The following is a 22,339-nucleotide window of genomic DNA, read 5'->3' as shown; positions in this document are numbered from 1 at the left end:
GGACTCTCTTACTAGTGCATTTAAATTATCTAGATCAATAAATGGTACTTTGATTATGGTATGTTATCTCCTTTATTTCACCATGAACACTAAGATCATGCTCCCAGTTTGAGGACTCCAAGCTCGCAGAAATCTCATTCACTCAAATTCAAGTCTCTTTGTGAAATGGCAATAAACACAAGAATAGAAAGCTCACCTGAAGACACCATTTATGATCATAACCATTGATTCATTTATTGATTTTCTAAAATCATTCCCCCAGCCTGGGGAGCCACAGTCACATGAGCTTTGATCTTCACCCCACACTACAAAGTTGATCAAGTTTCTCTGGATTTGATCATTTTGCCGGCATGCAACACATACTTTCAGAACCATCATTTTGATAAACACAACTGTACCTTTCTTCAACCTAGCATCATCTTCTTGCTTTTCGTCTTTAGTTTGTGTGACTCCTCTACCTTCACTGCCTGATCGACTAACAGCTGTTAGAAACCTGACAGCAGACATAAGGGCCTCTGTATGCAGTAGAAGGTTCAATGATGAAAAAGCTACCTGTTGAAAACATGAGACTCCATGTGACAAAAAAATAACAAATATAAGAGTTGGACTGAGGTGCAAAAGCACCCAATGCAATATAACAGCTTCTTAGAAAGAGAAAGGGTGCATGTGTTACCAGGAACAAATCATAAAGGAAAAAAGCTTTCTGTAAAGCAGAGAAGTGTTAAGTGTAGAAAAATAAGAAAACCTAACAACCACCCTAGAGCTGTAGCTGTGTTATTATAACCTCACCAGTACAAAAATAAAGTGATAAAAAATTAATTTAGAAGCATTAAATGAGTGAAAAACCCATTGTGGAAAACTTCCTTAAGTGGAAAACTTAGATAAGTAAGAGGTACACCTGGAGTAAGGTAGCCTAACCTAAACCAGTCTTCTCAAGCTATATGCTCTGTCAAACAAACAAATGTACCAGAAAAGTCAAAATCCCCTTATTGATTCCACATTTCTAAACAAGCAAATCAAAAGAAAATTAGCAATAAAATCTGCTAGCACTCACTTGAATCATCTGTTCAGTGTTGTCAAAAATTGTCTGAAAGTGTGGCCCATTTCTGTCAGCCTGAAAATGATTCAGATGAAAGTTAATATTAATTCCAACCATTCACTCTGTTCTTCAGAAGATACAAAACAATCCACTAGCTCTGAAGAGCAGGTTTAAGAATTTATAACATATAGAAGTGCTTTAAAATAAACATTAAAAGCTTTGTGTATACCTTGGTATATTCCACCTTCAGAAGGTCTAAGCCAGGTTTATCTGAGGAACTAATTAGATGAACAGGTGCTTTTTTACCTGTGACATACCACAAGAAATAAACCAAGAATTAGGGTCATTTCCATCATTTCAGAAAACCAAAGAATTTTTGCCTCAAATACAGGGATTAACTTGCAATACTATTTGTTAAAATACATTGTGCCACCAAATATGAATCACTTTATATTCAAAATGGCAAGACTGTACCTGTTCTTCATGCAAAGACTGAGCACTAAGCTATTTATTTAATGTAATTTGTCTAATTATGGTGGGAGTCCAGAGCTTATCAACTGTACCTATGGGACAAGCACTGCCAATGGACATTTGCACTAAAACATGTGGATTTCAATGAGCATAAGAGAGGAGAGCCACAGTTTCAGACTAACTGCTATACATAATCACACACAGACACACATTAGTATACTTCTCTTCCATTGCTTATTACCTCCAGTTTCATAATAATCCAAGCTTATTTTCTTTAAATAAGATACAGCTGCTAAATTATAGGTTCTGACAGTAGCTTCTGTCCCAAGATGCATTACATCAAATACAAGTACCGTTTCCTCAGTTTTCTTTTGCTTGGTGAGTTCTACTAAAACCTGGATGAGCAAGGAATACACAGTTATACAGTCTTTTCACATGCAGTATTCTAAGTGTTCAAACCAACAACGAAAAAAAGGACAAAATTAATGCTCTGCCTGATTTACTGGAAGTATATTTTTTAATTAAAGTACAAAAATAGAAAAAAAATGTGATTGTTTGATGGTGAGAGATATAAATATCAAATAATTTGGGATCTGCTCTTTGCAAGTGACCTGTCTGGGTATTTGCTTTGTTCTTACAGTGCAAATTTCCCACCCCCAAATTATGACTTGGTACTATTATTTTCTACCAAAAATATTCTACTCAGGGGCTTTTTTGCTGGTTTTTTGTTTTTTTTTTTAATACATACACACAGATGAAGTATGCATATGTTTTATTTATATACATACCATATATATAAAAATAATTCATATGCATACCTTCTATACATAACTCATACACAGAAATATGTATACATATACATGTGTATTTTTTTGTTTGGTGACTGTTTTTGCATCCACTAACTCTGGAGAACACTGAAAACAGAATATTTATTTTAAAATACTCTTTATGTAGAAAGTAAAAATATAATTAAGGACACATACCTCTTTAATTTCAAACTTCAACTGAAGATCTGTCAGTTCCTCTTTAGCAGACTCCTTATTTCTTATTTCTTCTCCTTTAATTAGCAACCTGTCAGTTGATTCAGAACTTTCCTCAAAATCAAAATATTCTTCTTCAGAATCTACAAAAGAGAAGTGACTTCCTAGTAAACTTCTTCCAGAAACAGAGGTAAATATCCCACCCTCTCTTTCCCACTCCAATGGGATTTTAAACTGTATGAGCAGTTTAAACCTAATCTGACAAAACATACTTTCTACATCTATACTGCTTTCTTACCCACTGGGCAAAAAGTGACAAAAATAAAAGCCTTATTAAGGAAAGCACTGGAGTTTAACTGTATCATTAGACATTCAAGAACACATATAAGGAAAACCAGTTACAAAGTAAGCTCCAGGCATCAAGTCTCACAGGTTCTACTACAGGAAAGTTCTTCTCTGGAACAGCCACAACAGTAAATGCTCAAATCCACAATGTCAGTATAGTAATTTGCCATTTGTTATTCTAGTTCTGCATTTTCAGAAAAAGGACAGCTTTGCTAATGCACCACACTCAAGACAGTACACACGTAACATCTGTAACAGTCTGCTTTTGTCACATTCTTAATATGCAAGTGCACACATCCTTCAGACATGCTACTCACTTTTTTTTGTGTGCCCACCCTGAAGTATGTGTCCTGAAGTGGTAGCAGCTGCAGATTAGTATTTGGCTACATCCAGTTTTGGAATTAAGTAAATTGAGGCTTGGAATTAAAAAATTGAGGTTCCTCAATACTCTACTAAAATGATGTCTCATGACATCTCAGTAATTCAATTATTTTGCTAATGACATCCTAATACAATTGCTATTAATAGCTTACATTTGAAGAGGTTGTTTGTGCATAACATTAATCCCCCAAAAAGGGGCTTTTTGCTTTTTTAAAAAAAATTTATTATTCTGAGGTAACACCAGCATCTTAAAAGAATCTTCTTATGCATGAAGTTAGAGATGATTAACCATACTCATCTCTGTCCTTATAACATGTTTTAAGATCAATAGTGGCCTGAAAATGTTAGCTATTCCATAAGTTATAGCCTTCTAACTTTTACAAAGGCATATCTGTAGCTTCTTACCTGACACTATTTCTGCTAACAAATGGGGTGTATTAAGTAACCCTTTACTAACAACAGGAATTGTGGGAATAGCTGGTGCCTAGAAGGGGGGAAAAAAAAGGAAAAAAAAAATAAAATCAGTATTTTAAAGTTTGTATAACTTCTTATGTTCGGTCATATTTTCTACTCATGATGTATGCTTCATCTTGCCTCCCCCATATTACTTAAAAAGGTCAGTTTTGCCAATGTTTATACTGAAACCAGCGGACAATGACAAAGGCTAAGCCACCCTTGTTTCAATAAGCCCAGCATGTTCTGATGGCAAATGAAGACACTTTGCCTAACTTAGCTTGGAAACAAACCTCTTATTTCAAGTGAACAAGACGACAGACATTAGCATTAATGCACATTTCAAATGACCATATCACTGACATCTTTTTTTAATTTTATTTCAGTTTTCCTAGTTATAGTTAGCTTACCTTTGTGCTTGGAATCGACACAGATGGCTTCTGAGGCAATGGAATGCTATCAATCAGATCAAAAATTGCCTTGATTTTCTGATCAGAGAGTCTGACATGCACCAAAGGAAGTTCTCCTGACACTTTAAACCTTTTTTTAAAAAAATGTGATTAAACTCCAAGAGAAAAAAAACCACACACCAATTCTTGATTTAAATCCTATCAATATCTATGTGGATATACAAAGATCACATCACAGTAATGTTAGCAATTCTGTATTAAAAACAGGTCTTGGACTTAGTTTAAACAGTGCAGTTAGTAACCAGTGAAGGTGACCAGGGAACTACTAGCCAAAAAAGGTTTTGTAAAAAGTAGTAAGCTAATTCCCTTTCTTTATACCTTCAAATTATAAAGTGTAACTGAACCTTTGGGGAAAGCAGTTTTCTTTTCTGAAAGTACACAGTAATTTAAAAAAGTCCTTTCAAGATTAATATATTACTTTGCCATTCTGGTATCTCTTTCCACCATTGATTTTGCCAACTGTACATGAATATCCATAGGCTGTAATATGTGCAAAGTTGATGGATGTTGAAAACGAGCCTTCTTCCAGTCTTCACCTGCAAATGTTCAGTAAATTTTAGATGAAAAAACATGGCTTGCTAATTGCTTTAAGGTATCATTAAAGTAATCAAATGACATCACTAGGAAAGGATAAAGAACCCACTCACAAACTAGAGAAACCTAGAACAATTTGGGTATTTTAAGAACTTTTGAATCCATTTTCAGTAGCTCTTAACACTATATTGGCTTAGCAACATTAAGCCCATTCTACACTAAAGGTGTATCTTAATATAGAACACTAAAAAAAAAAAAAACAATAGATATATATATAGATAAAATATAAAACAGTAACCTAGCATTCTGTTGACTGCACAAACTTAAGTCCAAATCAAGTATTAGGGATATTTTTAGCTGTATTTTCCCACGAATAATGGAAAACATACTATGTGTCTGTATTTATGTGGCTTGCTAGTATCAAAGTAAAGAGATGATACACAACTCCAAACAAAAACCAAGTAGCTGTTTGAAGAGAAACTAACAATTTTTTTCACAGTTTGATACAAGACCTGTAGCATAATCTACAGCTATCTTTTAGTTAACTACTAATTTTGGTTTGCCTTTTTTCCTTAAAAAACATATTTATTCATTACAGGTAGGTAACCTTCATCAATCTTTTGAATAAACAACAGCTATGTTGCTTTGTTACCTGTTCTTCCAAAAAGAAGTTGCACATTTTTTATTTCCACATCAAACTTGTCATAAGCTTTGTCCATAATCTCCTCTAAAGATGAAAAGGTAGAAGCTTGACTATTCCCTTGATTTATGCTGTTCAGCTAAACACAGAAAGGACAAGATAGAGTTAAGTCTAACTTACATAAAAGTTATTAGTTCTAGTGAACATGAAAAAGACTATTCATAGGAGTTTATGATTGACATACGGAGGTCCTACAGAGAAGAGATCTTAATTCATTTCACACTTTACTTATTTTTGATAGATTTTTTGTTGTTACTTCCATCAATCCACTTAATTTATGCAAAAAGAATTTTTCTTATTGATTTACAGGTTTACTGCTGGAGTAACTAAAATATTTAATCAGTCAGCTCAAATCAAGTTAAATTATTGTAATCTTTCAATTTTACAGGAAAAAGGGAATCAACTTTCAAACTGCAAGAGAAAAATTATATTCTCTTATTAATAAAAAGTTATCATTATACAAAAAAGGCAACAAAAGTTCATGTGCTTTGCTGAAGAAATTAAAAATATTAAATAATAAACTATTACAATCATGATTACCTAATTAAAATGTTTCCTGGGGAGATTAACTAGTACAACTATGTCAAAGACAACTTAACAGCTCTGAACATTGATCAAATTGCTGACCCACATTTATTTGTTAAGAAATATATTGTTAAAAGACATTTACACACATCATCATCTTTGCCTTCCAAAGACAAGATGACAGCTATGTTCAGGTGACAACTATGTTAAGAGAAAATAGTATTTTCTTCCTCTGAGATCATAGAAGTTATTTATATACCTGAAATGTACCAAAGTCCAAAATCAGCAAATCTGATTTTTCATCGTAGAAACCCGTCTGTGGAACCACAAGGTAGGAAGGTTTCAGATTAATCTTCAAGTCAAGGACCTTCCGCATTTCAATAATATGAACTAATCCTTAAATAAAAAGGAAGGGACATTAAAATTGAAATGCTATTTACAAGTGAAACACTTGTGCCAGTGAACATAAAAAGAGATGCTATCTATCTGAAGGACAGCTCTTTTTGCGTAAAGACTTACTTTTGTAACATTCAACTAATTTCTCACTAAACACAATGCTTCTTCCCACAAAACACCCACTAATCCTCCCAGTCAAAAACTGAAGGGAAAAATCCCATTGTACTATCTGGCCAGAAATCAAAACATAAACAAAGTATTTAGAAAATCATGTTGAAACTTTTGAAGCCATTCAAGGGTTCATTTCAGATGAGATTTATTATTATCTTACCTGTAGCAGTTCTTTCCTTGATTTCTTCCAGCTTCATTAATGTGGCTGATGTTAATCTTTCCAGATCCATTCCCTTACTTGTCTGAAAGAATTCTACCATTGCATTTATTGTTCTCTTTAAAAAAAAAAAAGACATACAAAGATTATCAATTTACACAGAAGTCACTCAGTGAAAACTCAAAAACAGATCTTCACAGAGCGAAGAGAATAACAGCAGAGAAAGGAGAATCAGGGAAAGAGGTAACAGGTTTGGTTACTACTCACTGCATCATATTTTATTTCCACAGGTTGTGATTCAATAGTAAGACTCTGGTCAGCAGTACTATCCTCTGGGTTAACATTAAACTCTATCTTAAGTAGAGAAGACTTGCTATCCCCTATGGAAGCCACAAGAGATGGTACAATGTTTTCTTGCCTCAGACCTGTAACATACCAGTTTTCAAGCTTTGCTTCAACCCTAAAGATGAATAGTTAAATACACTTAATTAGAATACAGAACACAGTTCCATCTAGGAAAGACAAGCAGATAAGAAAGCCTTTGATAAAGCCAAACATGAGTAGCTTCACAAGACTAACATACCACATGGTTAAGAAACTGTTACATTAATAAATTGGAAAAATAAATAGGAGGCAAGTTGTTGATAGCAACACAGGGGTGGTATTTTTCCCTTCTGTTATCTGCAAAGTGGACTGAATATAACTTTCACCTCATGTTTATGAAGAGAATCAGCTGCAAGAAAAAAGAAATGCAGAATATTTATACTGCAGCTGAAAAACTAGGAACATTAACTATTGCATCATGATTTCAAATTCAGTGACAGACTTGTTTTGGTGTAAATGGTTCTTTACTGACAGCTTCCCTGACAATAGTTTTAAGCAGAAGAAAGCCATATGAACAGCAAATCGCACAAACTTAATTCGTTCTTAAAGTACCTATTAGATATGAAACTGATTTTCAGGTCCTGGGTCTCCACACCATTGGAATCCCTGACTTTGGGAGGCAACACAGTTTGGGCATATTCAGTGTCACAATCCTGGCTCCGTTGAGATAACCTAATTATGTTTTTCCAGAAACTTAACAAATGTATATGCTTTACTGTTTCAGTTTTGCTAACTGAATTATATGTCATGCTTTTATGTAAAATATTCTCAAAGCTCTTTTTATTTTTGCGCAGCATTCAGGCTGTACTTTTAATATTCCCCAAAACGTTTTTTAGCAAAAATATTTCAAGAGTCAGCAGCTGAGCTGGTGATCTCATGCATAAAGTCATAAGAGGGAGGAATTGGAAGTGTAAGCATGGAAAGTGCACAGAATTGTTTTCCAGACACTGAAAATTGTATTCATTGACTGTATAATCCAATAGTTTGTATTTAATATTACTGATGTGTCCTCTCTTCAAACACAGTAAGGACTCCATTTCCTACATGCTGGTTAATCTCCTACCCACAACCCACAGATATAGTTTTTCGTTTCTGTAGGAAGTAAGCACCACATTCAGTAGCTTGGCTGGAGCGTGTTAGCCAGACCATTTCACACTGCTTAGGTATTCACTTCCCAAAAGTAATATTCAGCAGTTTGACATTTGGATTCAAGAAAGAGCTTGTTATTGTTTATGAAGACCAACAAATACTCTTCCTTTCTTCATTCCATGCTATGTTATTGGCCAAATTACATGACTAACTTTTCAACAGAATACATCTGCAGAATGCCAATAAATTTAAAAGCCAATATACAACATAATGGACCACACAAGAAGAGACTTTAAAAGTTGGGGAGGAGGGTAAAGGGAAGATGTTTCCACAAAAAGAAAATACCAATCCAATTACTTAATGGCTTGTGCTCCTGGGCGCTGTGATATTTTGGTACTCAGATCAACTATCTGTACTTTAAGAGTTTCTGCCACATTCCTGTCTTCTTTAATTGTAAGAGAAGTGCTTAACAGCTTCAGTGTCACAACATGGGCAACATACTAGTGAGAAGGAGAGAGAAAAATTAAAATTAGTCATCTTGATATGAACCATTTTTCAGAGGTCCTAATTTCAACAAATCCAACAAAATGTGGTAAATACCAAAAACCTATTCCAGTCAACCAAGGTAAGAAACAAATCTAGAGGTAAGAAGCAAAATAGAGTCTTTACTTCCCTTCAACCCTTATTTTTTAACATAAAACAGTGTATTTCAACAAATGCGGAGCAGATACAGTCTGCATCTCTTTTCAGGATTCAGGGAAGTTTTTTAAAACTGTGAAAGCAAGCATAGCTAAAATATACTCAGTAGAGAGCTAGCAAGATCAAGACATTTTAGAAAACATTGCATATATGCCTTTGTTGTTCTTGCTGTTGAACATCTCAACCTTGTCAAGAAAGGGTTTTGGCTTCCTGAAACATGTAGCATTTTATGACTGTGTCAATCAGCAACTTAAGAAGAATCAAATAACACTTCCTATACGAATCTGAAGCCTGCACATTTCTTCAAGATACTGAAAGAGATGAAAGCATCTTTACACTTAATTTGTCCAAATTAAAAACCAAAGTTACACAGGCAAGCAAGGAAAGCATGAAACAGAAAAGAAAAAAAAAAAAGCACAAAGTACTGGGCATTTTTTGGGCTGTCTCTCCTCTTTGTTGGTAAGAGATGCTTGCTGCTGCTCTACCCTCTTCAATTTGACAGAAATAGAAGTTCATACAATAGCACACAGGCCTCATGTTGCCACCAACAATTCTGAACTTCCCTGTGAGGCACATGTAAGCTTATAATAATTAAATTTAACAAAAATATACAAGGTTGGAAAGTTGAAGGGTTAGATTGTGGAGCGGAAAGGCCTGTTGGGAGAAGAGACAACATCCTCCTTGAAGGAAATAGTCTTAATGTAAAAAGTACTTCTGTAGTTGATGAAGAACTTAAAGCAGAACCACCAGTCATGTTAAGATTTAAAACAATGGTGTAATAGCCTCCCAGAAAATAAGTACACTGAGAGAAACCTTACCATTTCATACTTAGTTGTCTACTTTCTAGCCTTCTTTCTATAAGCCCTCTCAAGACTATTATACCTGTCAAGTTTTATCTTTTATTAACAAGCCAAAAAATATGTGTCACAAAAATGTGGTTTTATTTTTATGCTTTCCTTTGTGTACTAGAGAAAGTACTATAACTGAAATCTCCTAATATTAAGTATTTGGACAAATATTGTAATAGAAACATAACAAGATCCTTCTAAAAAAAGCATCCCTGAAAGTTATAAACATTGGGTCAAACAGGAAATAATCACATGCTAATATTTTTCTTTATAGAAACAGCAACTACTCAAACTCAATTATCCAAATCAAACTGACTTTGGATTCAAAAAAACCAAAACAAAAGAAAACCCAAAAAGACCATCCAGACTAATTTTTCACAACAGGTAGCAAGAAATAGATGCAATGAAAAAGCTAACATGGAATATATTTTCATTTACAGTTAGCTTTCTTTATTATCTAAGTTGCAAATAAGTATCTATTGTCCAGTTTCTGTTACTTCTAAATCCCTTCAGATTAGGTTTATGCACAAGGCAGAAGAACACCAAACAAAACATTAGCCATTTTTTGTGATCTCTGAATAGGTTTTTTTTCAATCTTTGTACATTTAACATAGATTTGACTTGCACTTGTACATACTCTACTGCTTATCTTAAGGCTAACATGCATCAAAAAGGGGGTTTTTGTTTGGTTGCATGGTATGGGGTTTTTGATTTGTGTTTTGCTTTGTTTTTTTAAACCATACCCATAAGAAGTTGCTTACCTGCTTTGGTAAGGAAAGGTGGTGGGAGCTGTCACTATATCCAATAGCAGTAAAAAGCTTAGCTTTCTCTTCTGGTGTCATTAGTTCATCAATAGCTAAAAATCAAAAACCCACAAAAACTTGCACTTTATTTATTAATGAGAAGCATGTTTTCCCTCCCATTTGTTTTCTATGTACTTAAGTTCTGCTGACACATTTCACTGATTCATCATATTGCATTAAGTTCCATATTCTAAGATAATTTACACAGAAGCAGTCTTCATATATGGTGTTACATACGTAGCACAGAAATCAATGTAATTTATATTACATGAGCTTTGAGGAGTACTATTAGAACAAATCTCTGGTCCAGACAGCAAATCAGCAGAATACAGTATTCCAATCATCACATATTACACTACAGCTATAAGCTCCATATCCTTCTTCCCAAGGTTCTGTAATGCTTACAGCCATTTCAGAAATATGCTTTATTTGCCAGCTCGATAATCATTAACTGTAAGTAATACTATAAAATTGATCAATATTGCATTGCACTGTTTACGCTGTGCTCTCTCCTTCTGCATAGTAGGAAGCAAAACAAACTATAACTTCCTTCTTGATGTATATAAAAACTTTAAGTCCCTATAGAAGTTAGTGCATTACAGTCTACACCTACTTTCAGGAACGGGTGATTCTTCATCTTCCTTTTTCCTAGATTCTCTTTTACCCCAGAAACCACCAAACCATCCTCCACTTTTTTTTTCTGCTTCAGTGGTTTTCTTCTTCAGTAGCTTTTGTCCTGATCTTACTGTCTACAAACCAGACATTAAAGCACATAATTAATACGATTACGATATATTTTGTTTTTCTGTAAACCATGCATATATGCATGCATGTTGAACAGACATTTAACTGATGGACAGCAACACCACCCTGTAAGGTATTAAGAACACTGACTCACCAGACAAAAGGAGCAGCAAAAGGATCAAGGCGGGGGGGGGAGAGTGTGTGTGTGTGTTATGTGTGTGCATGTGTGTGGAAATAAGCATGTGTTACCTGCACTGCAAACAGCCTTTTTCTACACATTTCACTAGCATTTAGACTACTAAAAGGCAGGAACCACATAAAAAGACAGTATTTAAGAGGGCACAAGAAGTAATTACATACTGTAAATTTAGTAGTTACAAACCTGAATACTGATCCTGTTCTGTTACATGTATTTAATACTTTTAATTTTTATTCAAGCTTTCACTTTACATTTTAAAAATCAAGGTCTGACCATAAATATCTCAAAGACTTTCAAGAAACATCCTTATTATTTTTTCATCTTCATTTTCATACATTCCAGATACGTAGACAAACACTGAGGCTACACTAGCATGAAAAGTAACTGTATGATGAAATTACAGAGATTTGTTTTCATGTTAGGAAAACAGCTACCACAAGCATGCTTCTCACAAGACAACAATTCTGAGCTTGCCTTCAGTGTGCTAGGTGGTTTTGATTTAACTGCAGCTATAACACTTCTCCTCGCATTGTAACATGCAACTCCTTGTTAAGTGTCATAAATTATTTCCAAAATAAATGCAGCTAGAGACTTCATCTTTTAACAATTCTCTCAGAATTGTCTTTTAATTAGATTTGCTGTCCCCTAAAAAGAAAAGAGTATCCAAAGGTGTAGGTAGGATGGGAACAGCTGATCTTGAGCAGCTGCAGAACCAGTCTTGAAATAAGGGAAGTCAAAAGGAAGAAGGTAATCAATTCAAACCATCGTCCTTAGAAAATTGCCTGAATGCTACAAAGTGGGTAGCAGTAATGCTGTGCACACACCCTGGTAGGTTTTGGCAACTAGTTTCCAGTTTGGAAATTGATTTACTCTTGTCCTGGAAGGTTAGGAAACTTGCCACCTCCTATCCTATCATACACATCAGCACAAATTTTTTCAAGATATTATCATGACAAAACCGTCATATTTGAAGTGTTACAATATTACTGAACAAAAATTATTTCTTACCTCAACTTGTGCTTGTTGTCGTGCTAAGATTATGTTGAAGACATCAAGTTTTCTTTCTAGATCCTGTAAAAATATATGATGAAATCATTTGCCTCTAGAACACATTCAGGAAAGGCTCACCACTACAAATTCTCTACCAGCTCCTTTACACTCCCATTTTTTTCTAGACCTGCTCCTTTCCTCCAAGGCTATACCGAATGCAGAGGTTCATTAGAAGATGAAACCTGATATTAGGAAGGGTAATTTTTTTTTTTTAATAGATTAATCTTGCACTTCATTAAATGCATCTGATCTCATTAATCTGCAACCAAAAAGGGTTTATTTAAATGGCACTTTACTAGTATTTTCTTTCTTTCAAGAACAGGTTACACTGAACTTCAGATTAAAAATGGTAAATCTTGTGCTCTTGTAAAGCCACCAACCTTGTTTACTGTTATATATATTTAAAATAATTATTTAATAGAGGGACCAAAACATACTTTCTCCAAAAAGAAAAAAACATACCTGAATTTGCCTCTGTGTTTCTTCTGACAGTTTACTCTGTGTCAGCTTGTTCTTGTACATATTTTTGTAACTCTTCAGAAGCTGCCTATGTTGTTTTATGTTATTCCATGACCACATTTGAGTATATCTTTTGATGTGAACCTCAAGAACACTGTTACCTGCATATTTCCACCTACAACAATATCACACTTGTGAGAAAAGTCCCATTTCATTTATGCATGACAACTTAAATGTTGCAGAGGCACTTTATTAATGTACCAACACTTTGCTTACCACTTGACATTTGAGTACCTTTGTTTCTAAAAATTTAACAGTTTCAACATCACTCTGGTAAAATGGACTGAGGGCTCAAGTTTAATGCCTGAAGAAATATAAATCTGCATTCTGCATTTACAAATATGGGCTATATCAGCCTTAAGTACATTAAGCATCGGTAAATACTTAGGAAAAAATCCACAAAAATGTCTATGAGCTCAAAACTTTAAACATTACAGTTGACATACATGTTTCCCTTGTAATACATTCGCTATTTTTTTTAGGCTTTTGTCCTGGTTCAGCAAGGATAGAGTAAAGTTTTCCCCAGCAGAGAGAGAGAGAGGGAAGGGATCTCCAGCCGGGTTATTCATACCATGCTGACGTCAGGTCCGGGGGCGGAACCTTTTCCTTGCTCCTTGGTGGGTTCGGGAGGGAATTTTGCTTTCCGTAGACCAGCTAGCAGTATTTCTCTGTATATCGTTTGTCTTGTTCACTGTTATTGCTGTTTATTGTTGTTACCATTGATACTGTTGTTGTTCAGATTGTTCTATCACTCTGGTGTATTAAATTTCTTGTTATTTTAGCCGGGGCCTGTGTCTAACTTCCAGCCCAACCGGCGTGGGTGGGAGAGGGACAACGGCCACATGCTCTCTCATCCCGGCAAGGATTAAAACTTGCACATCTTTCTAAAATTATAGGCTAGCTTCTAGAGAGAACACTGGCATTTTGTTCAGAGATTTTGGGGACCAAGGTTAACTTTGCAAGTTAGATTTTCATCACCTGGTTCCTTCACGTGTTCTCTTCCACACACCTTTTCTACTTGGCTAAGCAAAGCTCTGTTTAAGTTGTAATGATATATGCGATCTAGTTTTAAAACTACATTTAATCACAAAAGGAGAATGAAGAGACTGGAGAGGACTCCAGCATCTACCACAGAATGCATGAACATACACAGCTTACCATTGTCTGGCGTTTTTATGCAGACATACATTTGGCCTAAATCTTCTGTATGGTGCATTGCGAACCATGTAATCTATGGACTCCAGAAGGTCTATCATGCTGAGGTACTGAACACAGAAAAACAAATTCCTTCGCAGAACTGCAGATTTTGTTGCATGCAGTGCTTAAAGTACATGTATACCATGGTCTTCAGTATTCCCCAGACTATACAGAGATTCAAGCTTATGCATTGTCATTAGAGTGCAAAAGTGGAGTGACTATACCCACTGCTCTCAAAAACACACCAACGTATGAACTTCTGGTTTCCTTGAAAAAAAAAAAATTCTATTTCTGTTAGCCTGCTCAGCACAAAGTCCCAGGCTTTCTCAAACCAACCATATTCTCTTCATTTGTCAATACACAGTTTCCCCTGTTTTAGAACTGCCTTTTACATTCGTTAACCTTATTGGTACTGTTCGGAACTCAGATTACATTCTGACATCAGTAAGAGCTAAAAACCCATGTAGCAAATTATCACTGAATAAAATAAAACACTAACATTGCTGGAGACTTATCTAAATCAGTCCCTTGATACTTCAGTGGGTTTTGTTACCAAAGTCAGCATACTACATTCATTCCCACCCTTACTTGTATCTTGGCATCTCTGCAGTTGTAACATTGGCTCAGTTTTCTAAGATAAGGGCTATTCATAAGAATTATTATATTCAGTACATTAAATGAATGCTGCTAAAAGGGCTGAATACAGATCAGACGTTTCCCAGAGGATCCACAGATAACAGGGTCAGAGTGTTAGGACCTAGTACCAGGAACTGACTGTTACACAAAGGGAAAACAATCCTATACTTTTCCCAGTTTAGACAGACTACTTGCATATAAGCAGAAAATTCCCAAAGAAGAATGTTTTCCAACAACAACAACAACAAAATCCTACAATTATCGCAATCTCTGAAGTAGGGTGTAACAGATACCAAGCCAACTTACCTGTGGCTTAGTGAATTCAATGACAATTCTCTGTACTTCTACATTACAATCAAACTTGGGAGTTTTCAGTTCTACTTCTGCATATGGGTTGATATACAGTCTTGCAGAGGCTGACACTGGTCTAAAAACTTGAAGATAAAAAATTTGAGATTAATTTTATGTTTACAATTAAAGTATGATAAGCAATCTCAAAGTACTTATTTCCACTGCCTGATATATCAGCTACTTTGTACTTGTAATACTTATGCTTACAACCCACAGAATCAGGATGCAGTTCTTACCAAAAATTAAGACAGCCCAGCAGAGTCAAAAAGCATACAAGCACTAGTATATTCTATTATGTTTAGGTTTTTGTAAAATAAAGTTAGTATGGGCATGCTTGCATGATCAGGTCAGGCTACTGTATACTAACACGCTCAGAATAGTTTAATCTCATTCACTGCTAGCTTACTTACTATACTGGTAGTCTTCATGCTGGTTACCACTACATGGAATTCCTCTTTTCAGCTGATCCTGTAAAGGAATATGATACTGTCTAGCAATTGCTGAAGAGCATTACTTGTTTACGGTTCTCCAAGCTTTGAATAGGCCAACTTAATTTGACACGTATTTCACATGAGCCTCCTCCCCCTAAATGGGAAAACTAATATAGCACAAGCACTTAGAGTGAAGGGTTTAATTATACCAGATTAAAAAGAATTTTAAGTTTCTCATATCAAGTGAAAGGTTAGTACAGTTTTTATTTAACTTCTGCCTTTCTAAATCTTGTAATAACAATTTCTGTGTGCTAATTTAGAAACATACAGCTCATGTGTACATTCAAACATGTAGCATAGTAGATCAAGCATTTGTTTTTAAACTCCTTGAAAGTACCAGGAGTATCTACTCACATTCTACCCTTTCTCATTTTTAGCACATAAGGAGGCCACTTGAGCCTTCTGGTATTCTGCAGGCATGAGAAGAATTAAAGACGGGAAAAAGTCAGGAAAATAACAGAAGAGCCCAAGAGGCCTGAGAAATATGCTAGAACCGAGTCTTAACTGAAAATGAGGTCCATCTGATGGTATAATTCATCAGCAATCTATTGAGAATGCTATATTCATGCTCAAATATTTTATATAGTTTCAGAATTGCAATGGCACAATCAGTTAAAATGGGGGGCCTGCTTTTAGGAATATGTACATATAAGCTATACACGAAGGCTGATAAACTGCTTGTTCCCAAAATATTTTATAAATACTATTAAGAGTTGTTTCTACAAGGAAAATATTTTTTAACTACAGATTTCTTCAACCTAACCCTTTTTCCAGTTCCTTATTTAAAAACTGGTTTGTATTTTATAAAAGGTACACTTTCTCATTAAAAATATTTGTATTCCAACCTATTTCCTGTCTGCTGATCTAGATTAATATAGAATACAGAAAAAATTTCAAGGAGATTAAGTATAAAACAGCTAATCTCACAAACACCCATATACTCATGTTATTTAAATAAGACAACTGTTGTATGAAAGTAACAGATTGCTACAGATTACACATCTTATTCTTACTACAACATAGACCAATTAGCTCCTATGATAAATCTGATTTCCTGATAATGCTGCTTAAAATTAAAACCAAAACAGCCTGTCTGGATGGAGGACCTAACTTTCCAGGAAACAAGTTACCCTAAAACATACATATAAAATGTATTCAGGTATTTAATATAGAAAATGTTACTAAGCAAGACATGTTATTTGCTATTTGTTCAGTTCCTGTATTGGTTTTAAAATTCTGAAGCAGAGACAGTGGGAGAGATTACACAAGAAATCTTATGCCCATGATTACTTTCATTCTTCCCCTGTGCTTCTTCAAATCTTAACAGATGTGTTCTAAGTTTATTCCTGCTCTCCCTCTCTTCCCCTTTTAGGAACAAGGACTCAAAGACAACTAATCACAATTGACAAATTTAAATAGTCAAAAGATGCAAAAAATCCAAATAATGGAGATGACACCAGTATGCAAAGTGATACTAGTATACAGTGCCAAAATTGCTAAGGATTTCAAGAACTGGAAAAACTGCAAGTGGCAAGAGGCTTCAAATTAATACGTGGTCAGAATACTGGATACTATTAGCTATGGTGGAACTGCTCTGTCTCCAAACTCAAAGAAAAGTTTACATACAGGACATACCAAAGGCTTTGGAAAGGGGCAACTCCATTTTACAGTCACGGAGGACAAAATCCCCAATTATTTCAGAAAGAACCTGTTAAAAACCTGCTTGATGATGGAATAGGAAGTGGTACTCCCTGATACATAAAACTTATGTTCAACAAAACCACACCAGCATCTTCACTTGCAGCTCAGTCAATAGTAAATACAAGTCTCCATGAAAAGGACTGAGATCTAAGCTACCGGACAGTGCCAGGTAAGCCCACAAAGCCATCTGTTCACAAGCATGTCAAGGACTAATTCACAAAGGATCTTTCCAACAGTGCTGGAATGACATTTGAAGCACTAAGACTTTTGCTGCTGTCAATTCAAACTGTGTATTGATTTGTGTTTACATTTCACTTTAGACTGAGACACAACAGAGAAAACATCCACAGAGAGGTAATTCTGAAGACTCCTGTAGCTAAAGTAACTTGGCTATTACTAAAAATATGTAAACATTTCTGCTAAACTAGAAAGGCAGAAGTGGAAGTGCTCTGAGGAAATCTAGCTATTTAAAAAACAAAGCAAGAGACTGTAGACAGGAAGAGAAATCAACATATTCATAGTATCTTCGATATACAGTGAATTCACACCCCAGTTTTGGGACAAAAAACAGTACCCTATGATGGGAACCAGAGCAAAAATAAAAGGACTTAGGTTTCAAGTTCCACATAACAGACAAAAATTCAAAGAATATTAAACAACTGGTTGGTTTTAAACACTTAACAGATTTAACTCAACCCTCCATACTAGTACCAAGCTCAGCATAATGTTTATTTTGTTAAGGACAGAATAAACAAAAATAAAGATACCTGTAAAACATGAGCAAAGAAGGAAAAAAAAAAAGTAGCATTTGGACACACAGAACACTTGCATAACCTTTATAAACATAATGGGTCATTTCTGCACAGAGAGCACTTATTCACACTAGAAATAGCATGCAGACATGCAGCATGCACTGCACATCATCTCCACAGGAAAATGAAACGATGTTCAGACAAACTAACAAGAGTAATCACATGTCCATTATTCCAAGCGAATTGACTTGTTTTCATAATCAGTTCTAAAGTTTACTTTCAGAAACTGAGATATTCATTAACGTACTACCCAAAATCTCACTAGAATAACTAAAAGTATATATATAAAGTCCACTTTATATAACTGGTGTGTATATATATATACACAGACTATAACTAAAGCAACTCATATATATACACATAACTAAAGTAACTCACTACATTAAAATAGTGGGCTCTTAACAAGAGAATGAAGTGGCCATCTGAAGTAAAACGTCTTAACAGTAATGTTGCTTTTCCAACTCAGAAGTCCTCAGCTGTTTTACAGAAATAGGACATGTGCCCTCAGCCAAATTTATGTCTCTAACTTCCCTATTCATACTGCCAAAGTTCCCAGTTCCTCTGCTGGGAAAGAGGATTTCACAGCAATGAAATGAAAGCAAAGCAAGTACTTTAGACACTTAGAGTGTTACAAGTTGTATTATTGCACTATTTATCTAGCTAACTGCAACTCAAAACACAAATGAATCAGAAAAATCTAGACAGACTCCAGGAAGCGCCCCACCAATTTGATTTTACTCTTTCTCTGTAATTACCATTTTAAGATATTGCCTCTTGTTCTGTCTTAATTTACCCCCACTGACTTCATGCTGCCTCTCATCTTCTGCACTGCAGCACCATCACTATTTCTCTAGTGTCTACACCAACTGACTCAGCTTCATCAAGCAGGAAAGAAGTATTTCCAGCATCATCTTTTCCATACAGTCTATCTTAATTACGTTCCATCCAATCTCATTTTCTAAAGCCTTCATTACTCCATCCTACTGTGCAATCCACATTTAAAGATGTGACCCTCTTCTGTCTGTCAAGCATTGCATGCTCATTCACCCATCCATATAACTTATTCTACTAAAGCTCTTCAGAATTTTGCTAACACTATTTCCCATAATAAGGGTTGCTATCTTTAAGAACTACTACATTAGCTTCTCCGCAATTTTCTGTTTCTTTGTTTAGGTCTGACAATGGATACCTACCTACCTAAGCTTTGGTTAATTTAAAAGAAAAAAAAACAACTCTTTGTTTTAACATCTTGTTCTTCTATCTCCTTTCACAGTATTGGTTAATTTCAGGCATGAAGTTTAGGTAACCTGGATAACATGTAATATAAACTGTTCTGATAAAGATCTAATATTCTGCAATTGTATTAATTCTGTGCTCCTCTACTATCTCAATATTGCCTTTTTCATTACAGTAGCTATGTAATAGATCATATAGCCCAGATATTTAGTAAACTGGGTAAATAGCATGAATTCAAGATAAATATGATAATACAACATGATTTTATATACACAGTTTCTGACTATTTGTAAAACTTATACAGGTTGGTAACACATGAAGTTCATAAAAAAAATAATATTAGCAATGGATAGTGTAATAGATTAACATATGATCCTAGTATCAGAATACAGTTGACCATAAGTGTGAGAAGTGGGGTAGAAATTAGTATGGTGTAGTTTTGAGTACTACAACAGCTACAGTATACAGTAGCATTTAATGCATTTTTTTCTACATTACCAGTATTTGTTCACGGGAGCCATGATAATATATTTTGCTGTGTATGTTCCAATAAGCACTGAGGCTGTCCAGGCACAAAAGCTGCAGAGGAAAGAAAACATTCAACAGATTCCATACTCCGTATTCAACCCATTCTATGAACCTAGCTTTCCATTTGTGAAAACAGAAACCAAACAAAAGCAGACAAGACAGCAAATCCACCATTAGCACTGAGATGTATTTGATCTTATAATATAATTTTCAAAGTGAAAATTGAATTGCTAAAAAACAAGTTCTTAAAGCATACAAGTTCACATACATCTGTTAAAGATGATTCTGGATTGCAGAGGCAAGAGTGCACAAAACCAACATTTGGCCTAATGAAGAAGCCAGAACCATTAAACCCTTCTTATATTGTTCCTATTAAATGTTTGCATATTCCTTTCAGCATGAGGTTGGGGGGCAGGGAGAACAGAGCGCTACCAGAATCCCAATTACATTAGACATACAAACTAAGAGTAGGAAATAGCAATTTGACAACCTATTTCAAATCACGGTTACCACACAGACTTGCTGTATAATGTATTTAATGAGGGGATCAGCATTTGCATTTAAGGGAAATTATTTCAACCACGGAGTTGAAAGTTATGCCTAATATAAAGCCAGTTATTTGTGCTCTACTTCCATTTAAACACACAGCAAAATTAAGAAAAACAGGACAATTCACAAACTATTTTTCCAACTTTTATTTAGAACACCCCCAAAAAATAAAAAACACACATTACCTTGTAAATTATTTTTGCAGCTTCATTCAGAATAGAAGGTGTCCAGTTCTCATTTGTTGTCTGAAAGTTCAAAATGATAAAAGTAACTTTGTGCATTTTATTTAACACATTTGTGGTTTTATCCTATACTTTCAAGCACGGAATGCGTAATTTTGGTGCTACCTGATTACAGAATCCAGTTTCTCTAGACTGTGTACATAAAAGTCAAAATCCAATACAAAAATCTGTCAACTTATTTTGATTTTCAACTCTTACCAACAAGACCCTTAACATCTAAGGAAAATAGGGGTTAGCTGAAATTTTTCCCCCCCATTTCCCAAAAGGCCTGGCAAAATACCACATTCTTTATCATCATGACATCATATTTGCCCTAGTTTATTTATCAGGCCAACAGATAACCTGGCCTATGAAAGATCACTTGGATCATAAGAACAAATCACTAGTCTCAGAAAGTGCAAAGTTTCCTTAATCGTCTTTCCTTCTGCTTGCACAAACTTCAAGTACTATTTGCATGAATAAGATTGTCTTTGTTTCCAGCAGGTGCATACTTTCATTGTATCATCTTAATACATTACTTTTCCTTTCTACTACTCCAAAGACAAGTAAATCAAAACCATAAAAACATGCACACACACACATTACCAGTAAACTAAGCTCGCCCAATGTCATTCCCAAGGAAATTGGACACTGTGGATCTGTGATCTACAAAAATAGAAAAATAACAGCTATTTATTTCTCTTGCTGCAATCAGAGAGGTATCACTTAATAAAGTTGACTGAAATCCTGATCTGCTTTGAGGATCTTCCTTTGCTTAATTATCCTAGCTGAAGCATTCTTGAAATCCCCTAAATTGGGCTGTAGCATAAAGACTTAGGACTTCAAGCTGAAAATTTCCTTTCAGCTTCTAGAATCTTCATAGAGAAAAGAACTAAGAACTACAGAGTACCACGTATCAGCTGTATCACTTTATGACTTCCATTCCTCCCACCTTTTTAAATTTAGTGTCTCCAAAAACAGTCCCAAATTAGGTTTCAGAAATTATCTATATACAATGCTTTTCTTTTACATTCAGTTATCTCATCACAAAGTGCTTCATCATCTTCCTAAAGGTAGCTGGAAGCAGGCTAGAATAATACCAGTTTGGTACATATCAATTTATCAATTAAGTATTTTCAACTACTTGTCTTCCAACTCATCTGTAACACCACCAGTTTCTGACATACTGGACTTCACCCAGGACACTGAAAAATTCTGTACACCAACTGCACACACTAACATATAACAAAGAGCCACCATCCACATATAGTGAGCAAGGCACCACTGGACAAGGCAAAAGAGAGAATATCTATTTCACATATCCAAAATATTTCTGGCTTTCTGTTGTATCTGGGGTACTTTATTTGATGATGTGCAGAAGAAACGACAGCAACTTTTTCAAGGTGGAAGACCACAGTTTCCCTCTATGGACTAGATAATCATGAATGCACCAGAGCCCAATTTAAAATGAGAATATGTTCCAGATACTTACATCATCTTCATATCTAACATGAATGCCTGTGATTTTGACTTGAACATTTTTTATAACTTGGGTTGCAAGCTTTTCTAAGAAAGTATCTTTCTTCTCCTCCTTTGGTTTGTCTAAAATAATTTAAAAACAGTCAGCAGTGTAGTAGTTACATCTTGAGTTTAACCACAC

General features: G+C 35.0%; 1 protein-coding gene across 1 annotated transcript in view; it reads right to left on the bottom strand.

The window, feature by feature from the left end:
* The window catches only part of VPS13C (vacuolar protein sorting 13 homolog C), a 95,944-nt gene that overhangs the window by 60,308 nt on the left and 13,297 nt on the right, over positions 1 to 22,339 (bottom strand). The window contains exons 8-31 of the mRNA XM_026856017.1: positions 22,172 to 22,281; positions 21,286 to 21,345; positions 20,644 to 20,703; positions 19,880 to 19,960; positions 15,552 to 15,609; positions 15,097 to 15,224; positions 14,116 to 14,222; positions 12,901 to 13,072; positions 12,397 to 12,459; positions 11,059 to 11,194; positions 10,404 to 10,498; positions 8,453 to 8,595; positions 6,890 to 7,082; positions 6,626 to 6,740; positions 6,158 to 6,294; positions 5,326 to 5,452; positions 4,558 to 4,675; positions 4,080 to 4,209; positions 3,622 to 3,700; positions 2,494 to 2,633; positions 1,752 to 1,905; positions 1,269 to 1,345; positions 1,055 to 1,114; positions 399 to 552 (exon numbers count right to left, since the gene is read on the bottom strand). Of these exons, the coding sequence (XP_026711818.1) occupies positions 399 to 552; positions 1,055 to 1,114; positions 1,269 to 1,345; positions 1,752 to 1,905; positions 2,494 to 2,633; positions 3,622 to 3,700; positions 4,080 to 4,209; positions 4,558 to 4,675; positions 5,326 to 5,452; positions 6,158 to 6,294; positions 6,626 to 6,740; positions 6,890 to 7,082; positions 8,453 to 8,595; positions 10,404 to 10,498; positions 11,059 to 11,194; positions 12,397 to 12,459; positions 12,901 to 13,072; positions 14,116 to 14,222; positions 15,097 to 15,224; positions 15,552 to 15,609; positions 19,880 to 19,960; positions 20,644 to 20,703; positions 21,286 to 21,345; positions 22,172 to 22,281 (2,697 nt within the window). The remainder of the gene's footprint in view (positions 1 to 398; positions 553 to 1,054; positions 1,115 to 1,268; positions 1,346 to 1,751; positions 1,906 to 2,493; positions 2,634 to 3,621; positions 3,701 to 4,079; positions 4,210 to 4,557; positions 4,676 to 5,325; positions 5,453 to 6,157; positions 6,295 to 6,625; positions 6,741 to 6,889; positions 7,083 to 8,452; positions 8,596 to 10,403; positions 10,499 to 11,058; positions 11,195 to 12,396; positions 12,460 to 12,900; positions 13,073 to 14,115; positions 14,223 to 15,096; positions 15,225 to 15,551; positions 15,610 to 19,879; positions 19,961 to 20,643; positions 20,704 to 21,285; positions 21,346 to 22,171; positions 22,282 to 22,339) is intronic.

The sequence above is a fragment of the Athene cunicularia genome, assembly GCF_003259725.1.
Source record: "Athene cunicularia isolate RWA chromosome 10 unlocalized genomic scaffold, athCun1 chr10_part1, whole genome shotgun sequence".
In the NCBI taxonomy this organism is placed as follows: domain Eukaryota; kingdom Metazoa; phylum Chordata; class Aves; order Strigiformes; family Strigidae; genus Athene; species Athene cunicularia.
This window is presented reverse-complemented; position numbering and strand designations above follow the sequence as displayed.